At 31.9% G+C, this 22,495-nt stretch overlaps 1 protein-coding gene across 1 annotated transcript in view; it reads left to right on the forward strand.

Annotated features, from left to right (window-relative positions):
* The first annotated feature begins 1,779 nt into the window (after window positions 1–1,779).
* The window catches only part of LOC113401295 (lachesin-like), a 33,093-nt gene continuing 12,377 nt past the window's right edge, over window positions 1,780–22,495 (forward strand). The window contains exons 1-3 of the mRNA XM_064215449.1: window positions 1,780–1,913; window positions 2,024–2,272; window positions 21,538–21,635. Of these exons, the coding sequence (XP_064071519.1) occupies window positions 2,170–2,272; window positions 21,538–21,635 (201 nt within the window). The 5' untranslated portion in view covers window positions 1,780–1,913; window positions 2,024–2,169. The remainder of the gene's footprint in view (window positions 1,914–2,023; window positions 2,273–21,537; window positions 21,636–22,495) is intronic.

Raw genomic sequence — 22,495 nt, forward strand, 5'->3', positions numbered from 1 at the left:
TGGTCCCCTGAAATACTTATTAATAAATTATCACCCGTGCGATGTCGGGGTTGGTCATTAGTATTCTATATATATATATACATAGCAGAAATAATATTATACAACAAGTAGAGTTTGAAATTTGCTGTATAATATTGTTACACATAAATAGTTTACTCTAAATAAATTCCTTTGTATTATCATAAAAATTTGAAATAAATATATACAGTGAAGATTTCTTAAAGTGTAATTTTAATTGTTATTATTGAAAACTTCCCAGTTTTTATGCTACATACGGTCAAAAACTTAAGATAAGCAAAAAAAAATACGCCTATAACATCCTGAGTCTCCTCACATTGTCTAAAAATATTTTAATGAGTTACATCAGCATTGGTTGGTGAATAATTCCAATTTGGGTTACTGGTATTAGAGCTGTTACAAACTATCTCGTTGAATAAAAGGATGAAGACGGGGAGCGACGTGTGGCAAGTGATTTATATTCCTTGACCGTGTACCAATTTTGGGGTCGACGCAGTGTGTCTTTTCCTTCCATTCTTCTCTCTTATTCGTCATCTGATCGCTAACATCCACCTCTATCATATTCCTCCTCACACACATCCATGTCTACTTAGGTCGTCCTCCTTCCATCCCTCCCTCTACGCTCATGCTCATCACTCTTGTAGCAACGTGTGTCTCCTCTCTGCGCCTTACACGTCTATACCAACTCAAAGGGTTTCCTTTCACTTTTTCTGTTATTAGCGCTACTTGCAGGCTTCCTCTTATATACTCGTTCCTTATTCTATCAATTTTCGTTACTCCACAGATCCATTTCAACATCTTCATCTCTGTTACATGCAATTTCTTTTCATACTTCTTCTTCTTCCAACATTCCGATCCAAAGTTGTATCAATAAATTATAAAAAAAATTGATCGACTCAATGCTGATTATAAAGTTTAATTTGAATATTGATAATTCACTATATAACAAAATTATATGATATATAAATATTTCATCCTAATTTCACTCATGATAAGGATTTTAATCTAATTTTATGTTTGCAAAGGCGTATTGTTACGTACATATGTGTATATTTTTTGATAGGCAAAAATCTACTTCAATATACGTTGAAGTAAGTCACAATCTTTCACTTTAGTTTTCAATAGCGTAGCTGTATTGAATACAATTTCTAAAAGGATCTTAGAAGGTTTCAATGTTGCTTCAAGCGTCAGAAAATATTTGGTTCACGAGGAAGTGTCGTATCATTTACAACCGCAGTATTTAAATTGAACGCAATAAGGCTATTGTATGGATTTATTTTCAAATCGGTCTTTTAAATTAACTGGCATTTCATATTTTTAGCCCTATACAAATATTATATAATTTTATATCTATTTAACGAAAAATGTCTTTTTTAACAAACTAGTGACTATTGACGCAGGCGGTACTGTGATAATGTGCACCGACTACGGGTTCAATCCTTTACATAAGGTATAAAAATGACTTGGTCTAGACGTTGTCTTAGCATTTTGTGTATTAAGTGAACTTGTTATTATAGTGTGGACTCTCAGTTTAGTAGATTGTTACTGTGACGTGTTTATATGTAAGTCTTATGCGGTAAAATTCCTTTTAACTATCACCTATTTATATAATAAAGCCAAGATATCAAATTAATAATACTAGCCTACGAATTTATTATAACGTATTTTTCTTATGTCTGTAGAAAAGGGCTAACGAAATGGGAGGCTCCGCGCCGGTGCAACCCCTTTGCACTGTTCTTCAACATTCAGTAGTCCGCGAGATACCGTGGCGAGCGGTCGTGTACCGATTCAACCAAATCATCGTTAAACTTTTGTCGGACTTCGAAGAAACAGATTATAAAGTTTACCGCCCTCTTAATCACTGCTTCGCGTGTGTTCAATGCTATCCAATGATGGTTAACGATGTGTTTCGTTCTTAAAATGTTTTATAGGAGTGTGATTTTTTAGGTTTTATTTTAATGTTCGAATGATATTGTCATTATTCTAATCATGCTAACTTTTTCAGTTCATTTATTTGGTGCCCAACGTTGATCTTTTGTTTCGATAAATTAATGTATTTAAGAGTATTTTTATTGTAAACATAACAATACGAAGACAAATAAGTGCTAAGACTTTTGACAGCATCACTTTTGAACTGACTGTCGCATAAAAATGACAGCGATATATCATTTAAGTTTTTCTAGACTTACAAACATGATTCTGTCATTCATAATATTGGATTGGCTGCTTACAAGAAGCATACACGCTACGATACGTAAGTGTTGAAACATTTATTTAATAATAAAATCAAATCAAATTTACTTGGTGGTAGTGCTTTGTGCATGCCAGTCTGGGTAGGTACCACCCACTCATCAGATATTCTACCGCCAAACATCAGTATTTAGTATTGTTGTGTTCCGGTTTGAAGGGTGATTGAGCCAGTGTAACTACAGGCACAAGGGACATCTTAGTTCCCAAGGTTGGTGGCGCATTGGTGATGTAAGGAATGGTTAATATTTCTTACAGCGCCATTGTCTATGGGCGGTGGTGACCACTTACCATCGAGTGGCCCATTTGCTCGTCCGCCTACCGATAACATAAAAAGGCATAACGTTAGCTTATTCTTTCCGTGATTTCCTTGCGTTACTTTAGGTTATACTTGTACTTTAGGTTACTTTAGGTTATACTTGGTGAAAGGTCAATGTCGAAACTTATAAAAATATGACTGTTAAGTATGTACCTATGTACATAGTTTTCGTTTTGTAAGTCTTATTGGTAATATTTATTTATATTTAGTTAAAAAAAAAATCTGTGATATGTTGTTTTTTTTTATTATATTTTAGCCTAAATGAAATCTGCGGTATTATTATTGTTAAGTATGTACCTACATATGTACATAGTTTTCGTTTAGTAAGTCTTATTGGTAATATATATATTTAGTTAAAATATTATTTTTTTTGTTATGTTTATAGCCTAAATTGAATCTGCGGTATTTTTATTCGTTAATGACAAATAAAAAACGAAAGCAAAACAAATATGTCCACGTTTGATCAATATATTTTTAAACCAACTTCATTTGAAGTAGTCACACACAGGTTTTGTATGACAATTCATGATAACCGAGTAAGAAGGCTCCTGACGTTTCTACATTTGCTCAAAAATCAACAAAAAATGTTAATGTCAACAAAACGATATATCCAATAAATAAAATATGCCATATAAAAAACTCAAATAACTTTTATAATATCGTGAACCATTTTATTAACTGATTGCAAAATGAACATAATAAAATTTAAAATGGCTTCGTATATCTCTTTTTTATTTTTCCCGCCAATTCCTGTTTTATCGACAAACGACAAACTTTTTTTTCTACCCCCGCTGCCCGTGTAATAATGTTACTGTTTATATACCACTAGCTTACCACTCTGATTTCTTATGGACAAAATTATTAAAATATTATATTATTATGATGATGAAACACAATTATAGTGCTTGAGTGCACATGTGCATTTTTTATTAACTCACTCTCATAATCCGATGGGACGCCGACGTCCGGAGAGAGTTAAGGCGCATTATCAATGGCCGTGCGTTCTGAAATATTGAATGTAAACACTGGCGTCTTACAAAGCTTAGGATAGCACTGAAAACTGCTTGGTAAAAAAACCTTTTTATTGACCTGTCACTGGTTTTGAACCAGGTTTAGTCAGTCAGCCAATCAGTGAATTATAGATTCAGTATTGCGCCAACAATATCTCGGCTATAAATCGCAAGCCTTACGTTAATTTTTAATGCACTTTTATAAGAATCTTTTAATATCATTAAAAATGAATAGTTCATTTTTGAATAATTAACTAAATTAATAATATTTATAAAAGATTTTGACCCGTTAATAGCTTTTTATAAGGAATTTTAATGTTTCAAAAATCGAGATATATTTCTTATTTTAAAAATCTTGGTCACTCACACATGGACAAATAAATTCTCGCACGCAGACAAATTTTATAATTTGCTTTTTTTATTGTATTAGGTAGGCAGGCTGATAAATGAGTCATCTGATGGTAAGTCGTCATCGCCCATAGACGTTGGTACCGTAAGAAACAACTATCTCATAGTTTGCCAATGGGTCACCAATATTGGGAAATAAGTCATGTTTGTAATGTTATCTCCTATGTGCCTGTGGTTGTACTGCCTTACTCACCCTTCTTACTGGAACACGAGAATAAGTAGTAAGTACTTGGCGGTAGAATATATAATATCCACCAATATAAAATGACATACGTCCAAACTATGTCATCCAGAATACGTTAAATTTGACGAAAGCTTATACATTTTCACTGATAGTAAAAATACGGATGTGAAACGATCCTTAAGGTAAGTAATTAACTCGGTCCGTGTATGCTGCACTTTGAGAGACATTAACGATTGGCAAAGCTAAGTTTTAATAGCCCTCGTTCCTTCTATTATACTGGCTCGCTTTGACGGCCTCCGTGGTCGAGTAGTGTGTACATCGGTTTTCATGGGTACGCCACTCCAAGGTCCCGGGTTCGATTCCCGGCCGAGTCGATGTAGAAAAAGTTCATTACTTTTCTATGTTGTCTTGGGTCTGGGTGTTTGTGGTACCGTCGTTACTTCTGATTTTCCATAACACAAGTGCTTTAGCTACTTACATTGGGATCAGAGTAATGTATGTGCTGTTGTCCAATATTTATTTATTATAATATCAGAACACGCGTCGCTTTTTAACGTAACAGTGATTGTGTATCAATTAAGATGGATTTGTTTTGAGCGCTATTGATTTTAACCTGATTGTGAAAAAATAACAGTGTCATTATTACGTGTGCTTATGTAAAATTATATTTAAATTGTTTACATATGTTATTATTATTAATTTAAAATATTATTTTAAGGCACATGAGCTATTTGTTTTAAAATCTATCAGGTATGGGCTATAGAAATTATTTGTTTACTCATAAAAATATAGTACGACTTGTAGTATGATGTATGTTTTAAGTAATACTTGTGTAAATTTAGACATCAATAAGATTGTTATATATTTAAAATAAAACATATGTATATTAATGCGTTTTCTTTAACTTATGGTCTAATTAATGGCAAAGGTCACCGACAACACATTGACACTGTTAGAAATATTACCCATACTTTAAATCGTCAAAAGAGACGAGATGGCCCAGTGGTTTGAACGCGTGCATCTTAACCGATGATTTCGGGATCGAACCCAAGCCATCAAAATTGAATTTCTTCCTGCTAGGCGGTGAAGGTAAATATCGTGAAGACATTTGTCTAATTTAAATGAAATTCGGTCATACGTGTATCACTCAACCAGCATTGGAGAAGTGCGGTGGAATTTGCTCCAAAACCTTATCCTCAAAGGAAGAGGGAACATGTGCATGTAGGACATGTAAAGTTTGTAACTTAACTTCTTTTACATCATCGATGCACCACTAACCTGGGCAACTACGACGTGATATTACTTGCGCCTTGAGTTACACTGGCTCACTCATCCTTCAGACCGGAACACAACGGTACTAAATTGTACTTTTTAGAGGTAAAATAAGTGATGAGTGGTACCTACCCAGATAGGCTAAAACCCTACTAAGTAAAAAAATGATTTAATAAATATAAAAATATTACAAGATTTCGTACAACATTTTTAATTAAATTTTAGGGTTATTATGTTCAAGAACCCGTACTTAACTATCTTATTTAATTTTTTTAGTTTTGTAATTAACCATATTAATATGAAGAGGAGCAATTTTTAATGACTTTGAGCATCTCGGTGTTCTACTTTACTTGTAAAAATGTAGCGGAATGGTTTTATTAATATATATATACATTAGTAACTAGCATATATAACCGCGACTTTACAGGTCTCCGCCTACCTAATGCAAAACCCGTTCATTCTCTGTGTTAATTTATCCTGAGTAAACATAGTCTATGAATATAAGCTCGATGAACAAATTAATGAACATATAATTCAATTTCCGCTTGCATAAACAGGCAGAAATTATGTTTTTGGATATTTTATTCGCAAGATACTCTAAAGATATGTATAAAAGTATACAAAGAGATTTTATTCTAAGTATTTAGAATTATATGTTAATAAATTTATTACAATATACTAATCGTTGCCTTATTGTGAAAAATGTATTTTCGTTATTACGTACGTACGTATGTCATATACGTACGAGCCGAGATGGCCCAGTGGTTAGAACGCGTGCATCTTAATCGAAGATTTCGGGTTCAAACCCAGGTAGGCACCACTGAATTTTCATATGCTTAATTCGTGTTATTTCATCTCGTGCTCGGCGGTGAAGGAAAACATCGTGAGGAAACCTGCACGTGTCTAATTTCAACGAAATTCTGCCACATGTGTATTCCACCAAACCGCATCGAAACAGCGTGGTGGAATATGCTCCTCAAAGGGAGAGGAGGCCTTAGCCCAGCAGTGGGAAATTTACAGGCTTCTAATGTAATGTATGTCATATACTATTAAATTGTATTTTTTATATATTCAGCTATTATTTAATTGCAGTATAGCTCCAAGTGGAACGATGTGATTATGAAATTATTATTAATATTAAATATTATTGTAAGGCACGTGGGCAATCTGTTTTGCAATCAGTCAATGAAATATGTTCTAAGAAAGTGTATGGGTTCTAGATAGGTTATAGTTGTACAATGCTAGTTGTTGCCCGCGGCGTTGGTCTTCAGGTGTAAGGTATAAAAAAGTAGTAAAGCCTATGTTCTTCAATGTAGTTCTAGCTCGCTTCGTATCAAATTTCATCAAATTCGGTTCGCTTGTATGATTGTAAATACGCAACAGAGTTACAGTTATAAATAGCGGCAGAGTCAAGGCAACATCCAGTCAGAATATATAGTGCATGTGTACATACGCTTATGTTTTATGCCTTTTTTTTATAATCTATGTATTAACTAGTAAAATAAGAATACTCAGTAGGTATATTTATTTTATAATGTTTACTATTTATTAGTTTATATAATGTAAATGAGAAAATTTTATTTCATATTAAATACTTAAGGTAACTAAAATATTATTGAAGATACGTGAAGAGAAAACTGTAGTCCTTTTTACGAAAATGATGCGGACGGAGGCGTATGAAATTTGGCATACTTAAAGTTTATATGGAGGAGTGCAGAAAAGTAATATCTACTTAGTTTGAAACAAAGTCGCTTTCCGCCGTTTGTACGCTTACTTTAATGAGATTTTCATCAATAAAGAGTGATTCAAGGGGAAGGTTTACATGTTTAATATATAGCCTCGTTATTCTAGTCTTTCGCTGGGGGTTTTTCTGAACCGATACGACTTGGGAATCTTCAAGAAAAGAGCGTAGTCACTGCTTAAAGGCCGGCCACCTGCAAGCCCACCGGTGTTGCAGATGTCCATGGGCGGTGGTAGTCACTTTCCATCAGATGAACCTCCTGCTGGTTTGCCACCTATAGAAAAAGTGTCCAATAAGAGGACATAAATACTCTTCCTTACCGCGGAAAGTACGTAAAGCTCTTGGTCCTACGCCTGAACTCTTTCGGGTCATGACGGATTATGAGAGTGAGGGGAGAAGAGAGTGTACCTCCTGTGCACTATAATATGTCCTGCGTTGCGTCCTGAGTTGCCTTGTCTCCCTTGAGATTGGCCGGCCTGACCAAAATCAATCAGGACAACATCACATGTCATAGCAGAGAAAAACCGAGAACTCCACCTTTCCTAGCCGGAACACACAATGATTTTTCTATTTATGTTTGTTGTTCAATCGATTCAAAAGTTGTGTAATGACCTTGATTGTACCCGTGCGAAGTCGGAAATGGTAGGGAGTATTGGTTTTAGTAAATAAATTTATAAAAAAAACAACACACGTGTATAGGTCATACACATATTTAATATGAAACATTCACTGTTCACGATCACACTGGCAATTAGAACATACGTCATGTTTAAGTTAAAAATCAATGACGGATTCTTTGACATTTGGATTTTTTTTATTGCCGCGAAGTATGGGTCCTTCGGACATACAATTTCCGTATCATAAAAAATATGCCGCTTTAGTATGTCTTTGTTTTTATATATTATTTATTTTATTTAAAGTAATTAATGTTATTTGTTATTGTAAAGTCACATATTTGGAAGCGTATTCTTTTAAAAAGTCATTTGCAATTCTTATCTGTAAGAATATATACGAAAGTAATTTTTCATACAAAATTAATTAAAAAAAAAGTATTTAATAGCCTTTAAGAACTTTTTGTCAAGCAGCTAGGCAGTATAAGTGTTGTGCATATCTGTAATTGCAGATAGTATATGTATCAGACGTATGTACCTTAAATGTTTGGAATTAATGAGCGTTTAATGTATGTATTGTGGATGTGCCATTCTCAAATAAATAAATAAATTCTTGGTTACAGTTGTATAACAAGTTTTAATATATATGTTTAGAGACAATTCCATTGTGTCTAAAAGCAAGGAAGCGGCTTGTTAAGCTTGTTACCGGAAAACACAATCGACGCAAATTTAGTATCGCTGAATATTTATTACGAAAATATATTGATGGTTATTCGGTTATTTAATTCGGTTATTTAATTAAAATATATTTATAAAAAAATATTTGGTTATTTATGAAAATGTATTTACTTGGTGGTAGGGCTTCGTGGAAGACCGTTTGGGTACGTACTACTCACTCAGATATTCAACCGCTAAACAGCAGTACTCAGCATTGTTGTGTTCCGGTTTGAAGCACATAAGTGTGATTTACGATTTAACATTTTAGTTCCCAAGGCTGGCGGCGCATAGGCAATATAAGGAATGGTTAATATTTTTTACAGCGCCATTGTCTATGGGCGTTGGTGACCACTTATTATCAGGTGGTACATTTGCTCGTACAACCTATAGGTTGCAATAATTGATTAAATAAACTTTTAAACAATAAAAAATTAGCACTAGTTTTATTCTAATATTTATTTTTATGATATATCATATTTTTTATATATATCATATTTATTTTTATGATATATCAAATTTATTATTGTTTAAAAGTTTATTTAATCAATTATTGCATAAGGCAAATTATATCACACTCTAAGCAACTTTAGAAAGTTCATTATAGAATGTTTAAAAAAGAGATTCTACTCAAAAACTCAGTTTATAATATAAATTAAAATTTGACACGCTTTTAACTGTGATGTATATTAGTGAACCAAAAAAAAAAAACAATTTATAAATTGTGATGACAATATAAATAATACAAGAAACGAGTATAAATTGGTAACTGTTATGCTACAGGGTAAAAAAAATTCCAACGGAGTAAATTGAGATCGCGTTTATCATTTATAAAACAAAGCATATTTTGTAATGTGTGAATTAATAACCAGGCGATATAATTATGGAGATATTTTTTTCCAGAAAGTTTTAAGTGACTCATTGAGGAAAAAATACATATAGATGGTAGTTTATAAACTACGTCTGCAAATCCAAATATTTGGTTCAAATCCTGGGCCTTTCTTTGGAGCAATTACTGTTCGAGGTTTGGAAGTTGGTCCATTGGTCCCGCGCCGTGATTTATTTCAATCAATGGATTTCCATTCCGTTGGAGTGAGAGAAAAGAAAGTGCACTTGTGTTTGCACTCATACGTAAGCTCCATAATGTTACAGTGGTTATTTGTATATATGTATCTGTTAAAAACAGAATAAAAATAATCTAAAGGCGATAAGAAATTATAGCACAAAGTAAATTCTTCCAGGTAAACTCTATTTGGAGAAGAAAAGGATGGACAAAACTTGGAAAAGTGTTCATTATTGTTTCTAATAGAAAATGAAAACTTTCGACCATGACACCGGCTCATCTATACCTTAAATCAAATTAAAAGATTCGATATTTAGCAGTAGTATGCATGAAAGCAAAGTATTCACCCAAAAAGTACTAAGTTGAGTAATGTGATACTTTGATTTGATAACATTATGGTTCATTGCAAATATAGACCAATGAAACTTAAGAGAAAACGCTGTCAAAGTTTAAATTATTATTAGTTCGGATGAAGAACAATGAACTCAGTCTAGATAGGTAATTCATCTTCATTAAATAAACATTGCATTCGGTTGCGCTGCACATGATAAGAAGGAAGCTAAAGTCACGGCTTCAATTCGCTTGGTTTTGTCCAAATTGAATTAAATCAAATTGAAAGCAACAAATCGTAAATGATAAATATATCATTAATGGTATACATATAAAATATGTTCCTTTGAATGATTGTTATTCATTCAAAGGAACATATTTTTCGATTTGTTGCTTTCAATTTGACAATTAGACACTGGCTTAAAATTCTAGGTCGCGTCAGTAAAAAAATATTAGACTATCCATTGTGCTGTGATATTCTCAGTATCGTCCCGGAGTTTATAAGAGGCGGTGTTTACACTACTACATGACTCTATTTTGAACTCTCTCCGGTCGTATCGGTTTCTCGCCCATCGACTATAAGATTGAGGGAATAGAAAGTGGACCTGTGCTTACGCACACATTTAAACACTACGCTAGTTATATTTTCCGTTGTCAGAATTAATCCTGGGGATAACATTATTTTATCACTAAACAATCATGTCTATAGAAAATCAATTCTGAGGTAGATCTAAATTAAATAAAGCACGTGAATGTATACATTCACGTATCTTTATGCCTTTATGATTGCAAAAAATCAATCAATACTAAAATTTAATTTAAATCTAGCGAAACGAGCGGGTAACGACTAGTTCGACTAAAAAGTCCTAAAAACTCGTATACATAAATTCGTACCCACAGCACGTCGCTAGTGGGTATTGCAACGCTTCTGCCGGATATTTCCACACGATGATAATATATTTTTTAACGAAATTTATTACAGCCAAACTTTATCAGTGGCAATATTTGTAAAACAAAATACAAAAAGAGTAAGTGACGTATTTTTAACAGAAACGTGAATGTTGAAAAAAATGTAATGTAACATTTTGTTTGGAATTATAAAACTTTTGGTAACTTTGAAGACAGTGTGGTGTAGATATGCAAAACGAAATAGATCAATCAAATTGGCCTATAGGTCTTCAGAAAAGTTATTTTTAGCAGAAGATTACTGTTTCAATGCCAGACAAGAACTAGTTCCCTTATCCACCAACCTGAACTGGTTTACTGTGGTAGAATACGCTCCTCCTTCTACGATAAAGAAAACCTTTGTTCAGCAGTGGGAAATTTACGGGCTGATAATTTTACAATAATTATGAAAGGTATTAAGTCCCTATATTATCTTACCATTTATTTTATACTTAGTTTCTTTTAATACTTAATAATTAATTTAAATCCTATATAATATAAATAACCATTAATTTTGAAAATGACTCCTGAATATTAATAATTACGTTGTTCATGTACTCAATTTTTTTAATACACAATGAATTTAGATAATATCTGTATCACTTCTAAGAAAGAAATATTATTGCCTTATTTGAGGCTTAATTATTTTTTGGAAAATATTTGATTGAAATCAGATCGATTTAACCATAGCTATAAGTACACGAACTTATGAACTTTAGTCACGAATATATGAACTTGACGCATTTCCTGTAACGAAAGCGTTAATAAAATATCCGCATTAGTATTTCACCTGTTTAAACTGCTTAATAGCAATTTGCATTCTTAACTAACTCTTTAAGGTAAGCAAGATTTACCGTGTATAATATCAGATGCTAGTCTAATTCTGTGGTAAATAACTAACGGTAAAACGAGAGAGAATCAGAAGTTGAACAGATAAACGAAGATTGTTTCCCTATCCACGAAATATAATGGAAGTTGTTATAATAATTAATATTAAAATATGTATGTTTGTATGTATCGAAATAATCAATATTAACCGAAAGTTGCGTGTTCCGGGAAGCATGCAGGTCAGAACCACGGCTCCGAACTGGCTTCTTACCGAGGAGGCCCAGTTCTTTTGCCCAGCTCTATGACCTCTTTGCTATGTTTTTTTTGTTAAGTCAGGTCAAATGATAATTGTAAAAAGTACCATATTATATAGTACATGATATAATATGAGTAGGAATATATTGGTAACTGGAAACTTTTTTTTTTCTAAAGGGTTGCATAACTGCAATCACTCTCGGGAATAGCACTTCCTGGGTGACATTTTATTGGTCCCAAATGTATTTTTAAGTATCGATTTCAAAGGAGCTTCTTGTTCCTGCATTGACGTAATGTTATAATGCAAACTTCAATATTCACGGCAGTTCTTAAGAGTCGCTCATATTTAACAAAATATGGTTTATGTAAAGATAAGTGTTGTATTATAATACAGTTGTAGTATTTAATATTGAGTCTTAAACATACTTATATAGTATAGAAAGATATTTAATTGTATCAAATATGTTAAAAAAACGTTGTTTTTTAATTTTATGAATTTTATATTTGGAACAATATTAATATTAGGAAATGTAATCCAAAGCACGACGGTACATGTTTAAAGAGAAAATATAAAAATCATGGTCTGGATCTGAAGTCCTGGATTAAAATCTTAGGTAGGGTCAATAATTGTAAATGGGGTTTTCCGTCAAAAATTGTCGTAACCTCTGGTTTCAAAATGTGGCCGTACTACTTTGGTAAGCACATAAAACCGTTGTTCTTACACTTGACCCGTCTCTGTTCATGTTGGATTTACATTTATCCGAGCTATATGGTACTACACCTGAGTTTACTTATTATGTAATTACTAATTCAAATATGTTAATATCAAAATACTTAAAAGATATCATTGTATATCTCGGACCGAACTAAATATGAACATCAATAACCAATAACGTTATTACCAATCATACGTAGACAGAATGAGTTTCATACACAGGTGGTACTACAAATAGTTTCCAAGTTTGTTGGCAACGACGGTTTATATTGTAAAAGCGGGTTTCATGAAACTTCCGGAGCTGTCACTGACAAATTGCGAGCGCTCCCCGGACCAGGCGCTAATTGACTGCGCGTCAAATTTAGCCACGATAATCCAAATAGAGGGGAGTGATTTTAATACAACGTTTCTAATCGTCGCTGTCAGTGCAGCTATTAGTCCAGGCTAATGTGTTAGAAAAAACATTACGATAGTTTATGTAACAGTTAATTATCAGTTACTAAGCCCTTAAGAATGGAGCCGTGAATTTGTAATTAACTAAAATTAGGATAGTCGATGTATTCCGTTTAGGTTAGGTTACATGTCAAAAATAAAATTTAAATATGTATTAAAATGTGAACCATCAAAATGTAAGAAAGATATAAGATATGAAGTGTAATCATGTGCATGAGTATGAAACGTGAAGTATAAATAAATACATTTAGATATGTTTTGATTTTTTAATATAGAAACGTAATATACTAAATGTAATGTAATATATATGGATAACAGATTTGTATTTTCATACCCAGTATTATAAAGGCTTCTACTTCGTATCCATTTGAAAACCATATTGTATTGAGTTTTGCAATATAAAAAACAATGGAATCTCAAAAGTGCCAAACTTTCGAAGCACGAAACTTGTAAATACAACATTTCGATCAACAATTTCACAATCTACTTAACTTATTATAATTGCCTGTTTCACATACAACTTATATACAGGATGAAATTTTGCACTAGAGATTTTTATACAAGCTAACCGAGCTTAAGGGAAGGGTTCTTAAAATTTCATACCCCAAGGGCTTTAAATAAGGGATGAAAGTTATTTTGAAGTTCGGCACTATTGCAGTTATAAAAATTATTATTATGAATAAAATACAATTCTTAAGAACTGTTTCAAAGTAGTTGAAAATGGGGATGAAAGTTCGTGTGAAAGTTCGTCGATATTTGATATTAGAAACATTTAAGTCGGTGTTTAGGTTTCTGTTTATAAGTAAAAGACAATTGTTACAAAGTTGTTGAAAAATTATCCCTAAATTTTTAAAAATTGGTGATGAATGATGTACAATTCTCAATTAATAATTAAATGCATAGAAAATAATATTGCGGCCTGCGGATTAACCATATTAAAATGACCTAATCAGTAAAAAATAGTTGCACTTGATTTAGAGTTTAATTTATCCAATTGAAATGAGATTCATATATATTTATATACTTTGGAACATATCGCGTAAGGTACTGAATATAGTAAGAATGAACTTTAAATTAATATTCCAGATATAATCTGCCCTTTTGGTCATGGTTCACATTGTTAAAATTAATTAATTTATTATTTTAAGACCGGTTGCTTTACTACATAGTGTGTAAATTTAGGATTATAATAATAAAACTTTGTTTACCGGTTTCAATAATCATTTGATTGACTATTTTGGGTATAAATATATTATAATTATTTTAATTAAGCGTTATAAAACGTGAAAACTATTTTTGAAAGGAAAACGGAATTGATTGCTCATCCTATAAATCATATCATAAGATTGCGATCATTAAAATGAGAGAAGATTCGCTCGTGACGAACGGTAAAATTGTCAACAAATCAATTTAGAAGCTAAAACTGATAGTAGCATTGTGTAGTAGTAAAATAATTAGGCTAGACTCCTTCAAGAATACTAAACTAGAAGGTAGGTCCAGGTATGATCTATCGTTATGTTGTCGCGTAACCTAAATAAAAAGAAACGACAGTACTTCTCATTATGCGAAAAAGGAGTAAATATCCTTACCGGTGATCATGTCAGCGAACTTGTGTTCTTTCAAGCCGAGCCTCCATTCCATTTGAGACGGCGTCAACTTCTATTGATTGATGGTGATGAGATTGTCTTTAGTTATAACTATCAACAAGTTCTAGTGCTGATGTACACCAAATTTACGTCACCTTTTATCGAGTTAGGCGGTTTGCAGATGGTTTATGTATCAAATTCTATAAATCAAGAGGATATTGATGCTATTGACTGTAAAATGAACTGTAACATCTTAAATATAGTAAGTACGTTATAGTTGATTATTTGCCGTGTCAATTTACTTAGCAAGGTCTTTTAGGTTATTTTTTTTATAGGCGGTAGAGCAAATGGGACACTAATGGTAAGTAGTAAGAAGTAACCTTCACCCATAGACATTGTCGCCGTAAGAAATATTAACCATTCGTTTCCGTACCAATGTGCCACTAACTTTGGGTGGTAAGATGTTATGTTCCGTGAGCCTGTTGTTACAGTGGCTCACTCACCCCACAATCTGGAAACTAAGCATACTAAGTATTGCTGTTTGATGGTACAGTATCTAAATATATAGTTCCTAAAGGTTTTGTTTAGTAATGGGTTTACGAGGAACTTTCTCTTCGAAAATTAAGGAATAGGCAATTATAAATACTTCAAAAAAAATAAGAAAAGTTCCTGAAATGGTTCCCATGGTATTTCCCATTCACACACACACACATACACACACTCAGCTAGCACATACAAAATACATAATGTAATAGTTACTTATATAAATTGTAATTAACTTGAAAAAGGATGTAACGATTTATTTAATCTAATTTTTAAATCTTAGAACCAGAAGAGACGTTAATGATCCATATCACAAATCTACTTATAGAGGATTCTCTGGAATTGTATTTGGTCGCCTTAGCTATATTGTCCAATGTTTGCTAACGTCAACTGTATTGACAACACCGATAATACTTTTATTTTCAAAACATGAAGATTTCAACGTATTCGTGATAGTGCTGCGTTTTAATGTTTTTGCTCATAAATACAGAATTAGTAACAGAAAATAAGTTCATAAAAACTCAGTAGTGCTATGTTGGATTTGAAGCTGTTAGATTCACGTCGTCTAATCACATGACCAATTCAGGTCTTCTAAATCCTTGATAATAGATACACTTAATAATTGAGCTGCTTTGTTAGTCTAGAAGCTGGATAAGGAAGCTGATCCTGGTCCTTGGTTCAACTCCAGGGTTGGCCGACAATAAGCTATGGGGTTTTTATATTCCAATAACAGCCCTGCGTGGAAGATGTAAATTTGTGCTATCGGATTATGAGAGCAAGGGAATGAAGAGTGTATCTGTTTAAACACTTTTTTTTTTTGTATGTTATAGGGGGCAAGCGAGCAGGAGGCTCATCTGATGGAAAGTGATTACCACCGCCCATGGACATATGCAACACCAGGCGGGTTGCAGGTGCGTTGCCGGCCTTTTAGGAAGGAGTACGCTCTTTTTTTGAAGGTTCACTTGTGCACAATAATATGTTCTGCGTATTTGGCTGGTCTAGACTGAGGTTGATGTGTCTCTGGCCAAAATTGGTCAGGACGACATCATCATTATCACGTCAATATTTGTTATTAACTCAAGGCTGTTAACCCTAAGTATTTTTTCTAGCTCGCAAAATACTTTGGGTTAAAAGAAGAAAACAGTAACAATTTATGAAGAATTGCTACTCAAAGTGGTCAAAGATTGATTATTTATGAGTCGATTTTGGTATCGCATTTAGGTGATTATCTTGAGGTCACCTTATACTGGTTATGACCTGAATTTGTTGGTACAGTCTCGTGTCGCGTGCCAACTAACTAATTTAATCAAAACATGGTTTATTAAACCGTATTCGGCAATAACGCTTCGTCTCGACTCTTTCTGTTTCTTTCTTAAGTGGACTAAATAATTGAATTACCTCAGGCCACGAACGGATGCATTGAATAATAAAAAAGCCATTCCTATATGGACAAACTGGTTAGGTTCCGTACTTTAAAATCTCGAGACTAAAAATGAAAAACCTTAATTAAATCAAGCTAAAGTCTATGTCGAGTTTTTTAATTCCTTTGATAGATGATAAAAAAGTTGAGTTGAAAAAAATAAATTCAATTGTACATAATTAACCACTGACCTTATCTAATGCTGATTGGATAAAGAAAATCGTGTGGAAAGTTGCAAGTTTTGAAGCAAAATCTGACAAATTTTATCCTACGTAGTTCACTAAGATTGTTGGTTTGAGTTACTAACTTATAACACTACCAAGGCACGGAGTCTATTTATACATTTATTATTATTATTTTAGTTTAAATATATATATCATTAACGAGCTTTGAGTAGGATCGAAAAGGTTAACGCACTTACTGGTTATTCTATCGCCCAACAGCAATACTGTGTTGCGGATTGAGTGATGAGTGTGCCAGCGCCACACACAAGGGACATCATTTTAGATCTTTTTGTTGATGGTATATTAGTAGTCTAAGTGATTTTTATTTCTAACAGTGTCATTAAATATGGATGAAAGCCATTTTTTACCATCAGTACTATCATGTGTCCTCGTATATATGAGTACCTGAAAATGCAGCTTAACCCGCACGAAATTTATAAAACATAACAGCACACAAACTGTCAACGCAATTTTATCCCCTCGAAGGGTGAATTAAAAAAAGTAGCATAAAATGACCTTCGCCGGGACTCGAACTATTTCGATACCAAATTTCATCTAAATTGGTTTAAGCGTGAAGAGATAGCAGGCGAAGTTACCTTCGCATATATAATATTGGTATAGATTAAAAATTTAAAAATGTCTTTGATGTAATAGAATTTGCAATGTACTTCGTAACATTCAAGAAAGATGGATTGACTTGTCGGAGTTGGTTACCCATATGGTGTATATATTAAAAATTGTTATGGAAACATGATATTTTTTATTGCTAATTGAAAAAAACATTAAATACTTTATGGTAATATTATGTGCTGATATAAAGCTCATATTGTCTAATTTCAAATAAAAAAAAAATATCAAATTACTGGCGTACTATTTGTTGTTCTGTACAATAATATATAATTGCCTTGGCTACCTTTAGCTCATTAAAATGTGTATCTTGTTTCCAAATTGTTGGCTTCATTGCCGGGCGAATTAATATTGTACATTAACTCTTAGTTTGTGTAACCCCGTACCGTTTGCTCTGATTTGTTTTTGCTACATTGTTTATTATCCTTAACTTTGTAAACTGTACGTTCAAGTGAATGATTAGACGAATACCGCTTTTCATCCCACGTTTTAGATTTTAATTTATAAATTACCGACATTGAACCATTAATTTTTAATTTTATTCATTATTTTTTTAAAGATGCTGTTGTTGATGTTCAAAACTTTATTTGCTTGATTAATCTTAAGAAATGACTTTAAATTTATAGAATTTGACAGCCAAAAGCGTAAACGGGGTAAATGGGTGACACATTCCCCCATAAAGTATAAGACATATACGCATTCAATTTGATATGAATATTTCTTATACTGAATAAGTATCCATTAAAAATATCCTATGGGAGTGAATAAGAGGATACATGTATATTTTCTTTGTATATAGAACTATAGTTTACTAAATAAATAGTAAGAGCTCTTAGTTCCTTCGTTCTTATAATGTATTGTACTGTGTAATGTAATGCATATATAATAATATCCAAAGCGACAGTAAGCATCAATAGCGCAATGGTTTACCGGTCACAAAGCGAAGTAATATGTCGCAAATTCGATTTTAACCACTTGGACTATTTTCGTCCTTCGTAAATAGCATTTCATATCAGCAATGCCTCAAAATGGAACACTGGTATAATTTTTTTTAAGTTGTTAGGTCTGTTTGTCATTATGGTTGGTAAAATAGATTTACTATCTAAGGATGATTTGCTTTTTAGTTATGAGACTATTTTTTATGCTAAAACAAATAAACTTCTATAACGTTCAAGCTATCGCCATGACAATTGGTTTATATAAACAGAGAGGAAAAAACTTAACGGATTTTGCTTGTAGTGTAAAAAAAGTAATTGCCAAGGAGGTAGAACTACTAGTATAACTTTTGCAACTTTCACAAAGTCGCAAATAATAATACAATACAATAATATTAGTTGTATATTTTCGCTTCTGTAATTAAATTTAATAATATACGGGCGTTTAATAATATGTATAATTGCAAAAGTTGTAAAGCGGGCATTTAGTTAAAAACGAATTTCTCTATTTTTGTCATAATTGATGTGTGTCATATAAAAGAAGATAAACTCATTGTTTAAAAAATCACAAAAGACATTTTATAAGAAAAATAAAACTTACGCTTTTTGATACTTTTGACACAAAGGTTGCTAGTAAGTAATTTAATACGTAATAAACGTAATGAAAAAAAACAAAGTATTAAGATTTTTTTTTAAACATTGATGGATGGATGGACTTTCGTATTTCTGCTATATTAATATCGACTCACAATATTATTGCAATAAAACAGATTAAAAGACTGCTGGGTATCATAGTGATTACAACAAGAAAGAAAACGCTTAATAATGACGGGTAAACTGAATATTGACGGACAGGAAACACCTGTCACAAGTACAAACAACTATAATTCACACTAAAATTACGATATCTACTGGAGAAGTGATGATTTTACGAGCAAGTTGCGAACATGCATGAAAGAGTTAATTCTATATTTAAGCTTGAGCCTTTTGTATTAATTGACATTATAAATGTTGCATACTATTAAATTAAAATAATGTCTTAATTTGTTTTAAGACGATAATATATTTTACTTATCTACATGTTACAAACCAGAGGAAACTTATAATAGTTTATAAATGCAATATTAAAATTTCAAAGTAAGAAAGGGCAAAGTTATTTTAATTTGTAATTAATTCGATTGCTTAGGCATAAAAATAAATTTAAAAAAGTATTGCTTGATAATATTAACATGGTCTTATTAATAGCTAGTCTATAAGCGCTCTTTTTCTCATGAAAACACACCCAAAATTATTTCAATACAAATAAAATGTTTGGATGTAAATGCCTTTTTATAGATATAGGTAGAGACAAATATTCTTTTGTTAATCTATGCATAGTTGGCTAAACTGAGTGACGGTAATCCAAGTTTTCTTTTGACTTTTAGTTTCGTGTAAATTTGACAAAGACAAACTACTAATATATTAAAACTACTATAAAGGTAATCTTTTGTTAGTGGCAGCTTATGAACAGACCGATATTTATTTATTTCGTTAATTTTCTGATGTTCAGCATTACTCGGACGTATTTAAGTATAAATAAATATATTATAAATACGAAAGTGACTTCGTTTATTTATTTTTGTTCGATACGCTTACCAACCTTAACTACTCAACGGATCATTATGAAATTTATCATACATGTTGTCAGAGGTAGAAAAAATTACATTGGGCCTCTAACCTACACCTCGTAAAAATTATCGCAATATAATGTTATTTAAATAGTATAAAATAAATCAAAGTTTCCTTTCACGTCCGATTGTTCGATTACTTGGTCTAGATATCGCGATGGATTTTCCTTTTAATTTTTTTTTTATCGAACGTTCTAGGCGTATTATCTATGTTTTAAAAATTAAGCTGTTAAGTGTTTTCTAGGGCTTTAAAATTACTAATCTTAAAATTGATTATATAATAAAAGTTATATTACAAATTAATGTTCTTCTGAATCGGAGAAGTTAAAGACACCTACACACAAATACTCGATATATATATCTATCGCCAGTAGAAAAGTCGCATTTTTAGTTCGTTGCAAAATAGCAAGCAACCCAATAAATACTTGGTGGTAGGGCTTTTTGTCAGCTCGGCAACCTACCACCGCTCATCATAATTACGTTCTACTGCCAAATTTAATACTTGCTCGTAGTATTGTTTTGTTCCTTACTTTTACTCACCCTTCTATTTAAGGCCAGTGTAACTACAGGCAAAAGGGACAACATCTTAGTTCCCAAGGTCGGCGGGGCACTGATAATATGAGAAATAATTAATATTTCTTACAGTACAATGTCCATGGGCCGCTTTGCTATGACTTATGACTAACTTACTTAAATACTAATGGCTAAGGATAAATTAAACACACAGTATTATATTTTTTCGAAATGTGTGCCATCATTTATTAATAAAAGCGTATTTTTTCTAATAAAAAGGCATGTCTATTAAATTTGTATAATCATAATAAGTCCAAAATATGATAAATGAATATAATGCTCGTATATATCGTGATTATGCTATAATATTTATATAAATTTGATATGTATGTATGTAGCTTAAACTTGAATACAAAGACTTTAAATTTCGAAGAGTACTTTGTACTGAAGGTATTTTATTTTATGATGGACGCTCCAATCTTTACAATTTTCAACGTTACCCCATCAACCGGTTCTAAGTGATATACTTTAAGCGCACCAAAACAAATAAGTATAATACATTTTTTTGCAATAAGACAACCGTACATTTTCTAACTTTCCCATAAGTTTTATATTTTACCAAAAATAATAATAATTTTAAGGTTATCATTATTTTTTGTTAATTATTATTTACATAATTGATTGATATTGATAATATATGTACATATATAGGATAAGAGTAGTTACTGATTTATTTGTTGGTTATTTTTAATAGGATCCTTATTTAACCGGTAATAATTATTAAATTTAATTAATTTCTACATCATTTTTTTTTGTATTAACGCTATTATTAATATTTTCAGTTTTGCTATTATTTATGATTTTATTTTTAAAAGAAAAAAAATATTAATTTTTGTCGTATTGTTTCAGATGAACCAGGGTTCAGCGGACCCATAGAAAACGTGACGGCGCCTCTGGGCCGGGAGGCGATACTAGCGTGCACCGTACACAACCTCTCCACGTACAAGGTGCCTATTATTTGCTATATTGAGGCCCCTCGATACTGCATGGGTGGTATTTAGCCGAAATTCACAGGAAACCATTGAAATAAATTTATTGTTGCACCGATATGAAACAATTGTAGGGCTTAAGCACGATGCTACATATATTTTCCTTTGAAAAGATTTATTTTACGTTACGTAAATCATATCATAGAATATTGTATTTGTTATTAAAATGCTGATAAGCTTTTTTCGAAATTAATTTTAATGAATATGTAATAAATATTTTATAATGCATATTATATTTCCTAAAGTGATAAATTTAGCAAAATTTATTTTGAATAATATGTTAATTATAAATGAAAACGATTTATGTGACTTTGTAAAATGAAATATGTTATGCGGTTAATATATCATTGATATAACAGCTATAGAATGTCCATTAAACCATACTACGAACTGAGGCAACGAAGTTACTATTAAGTTCAATAAAAGTTTCCTAAGTACATACGTGTTCTTCGCATCACAACTTGCATCTCAAATTCACTAGCAAGGCATTAACATTACGTTCAACAGTAGAGTGAATACAGATTATGTTCAAACAAGGCTTAAAACTAAACGACGTCACTGAACTAAGTTAAAAGTTAGCAGCTGTTGGTACTTTGTTGAGAAGATTTTATTGATATGTTAGTAAAGCACACGTACTCATACTACAACATAGTAGTTTAATTTATACTACATTTTTCGTTTGGATATTTGACAAATAAACATACTACGAATATGAATACAATTTTGTATAGATTATGTCTGTTGAATTGATTGATTAGTTATCTTTTATTATTTAATTATCTTTGTATCATATTTAAATGCAATATTTCTTATAAATA

Source organism: Vanessa tameamea, chromosome 7 (genome assembly GCF_037043105.1).
Source record: "Vanessa tameamea isolate UH-Manoa-2023 chromosome 7, ilVanTame1 primary haplotype, whole genome shotgun sequence".
NCBI classification, from domain to species: Eukaryota; Metazoa; Arthropoda; class Insecta; order Lepidoptera; family Nymphalidae; genus Vanessa; species Vanessa tameamea.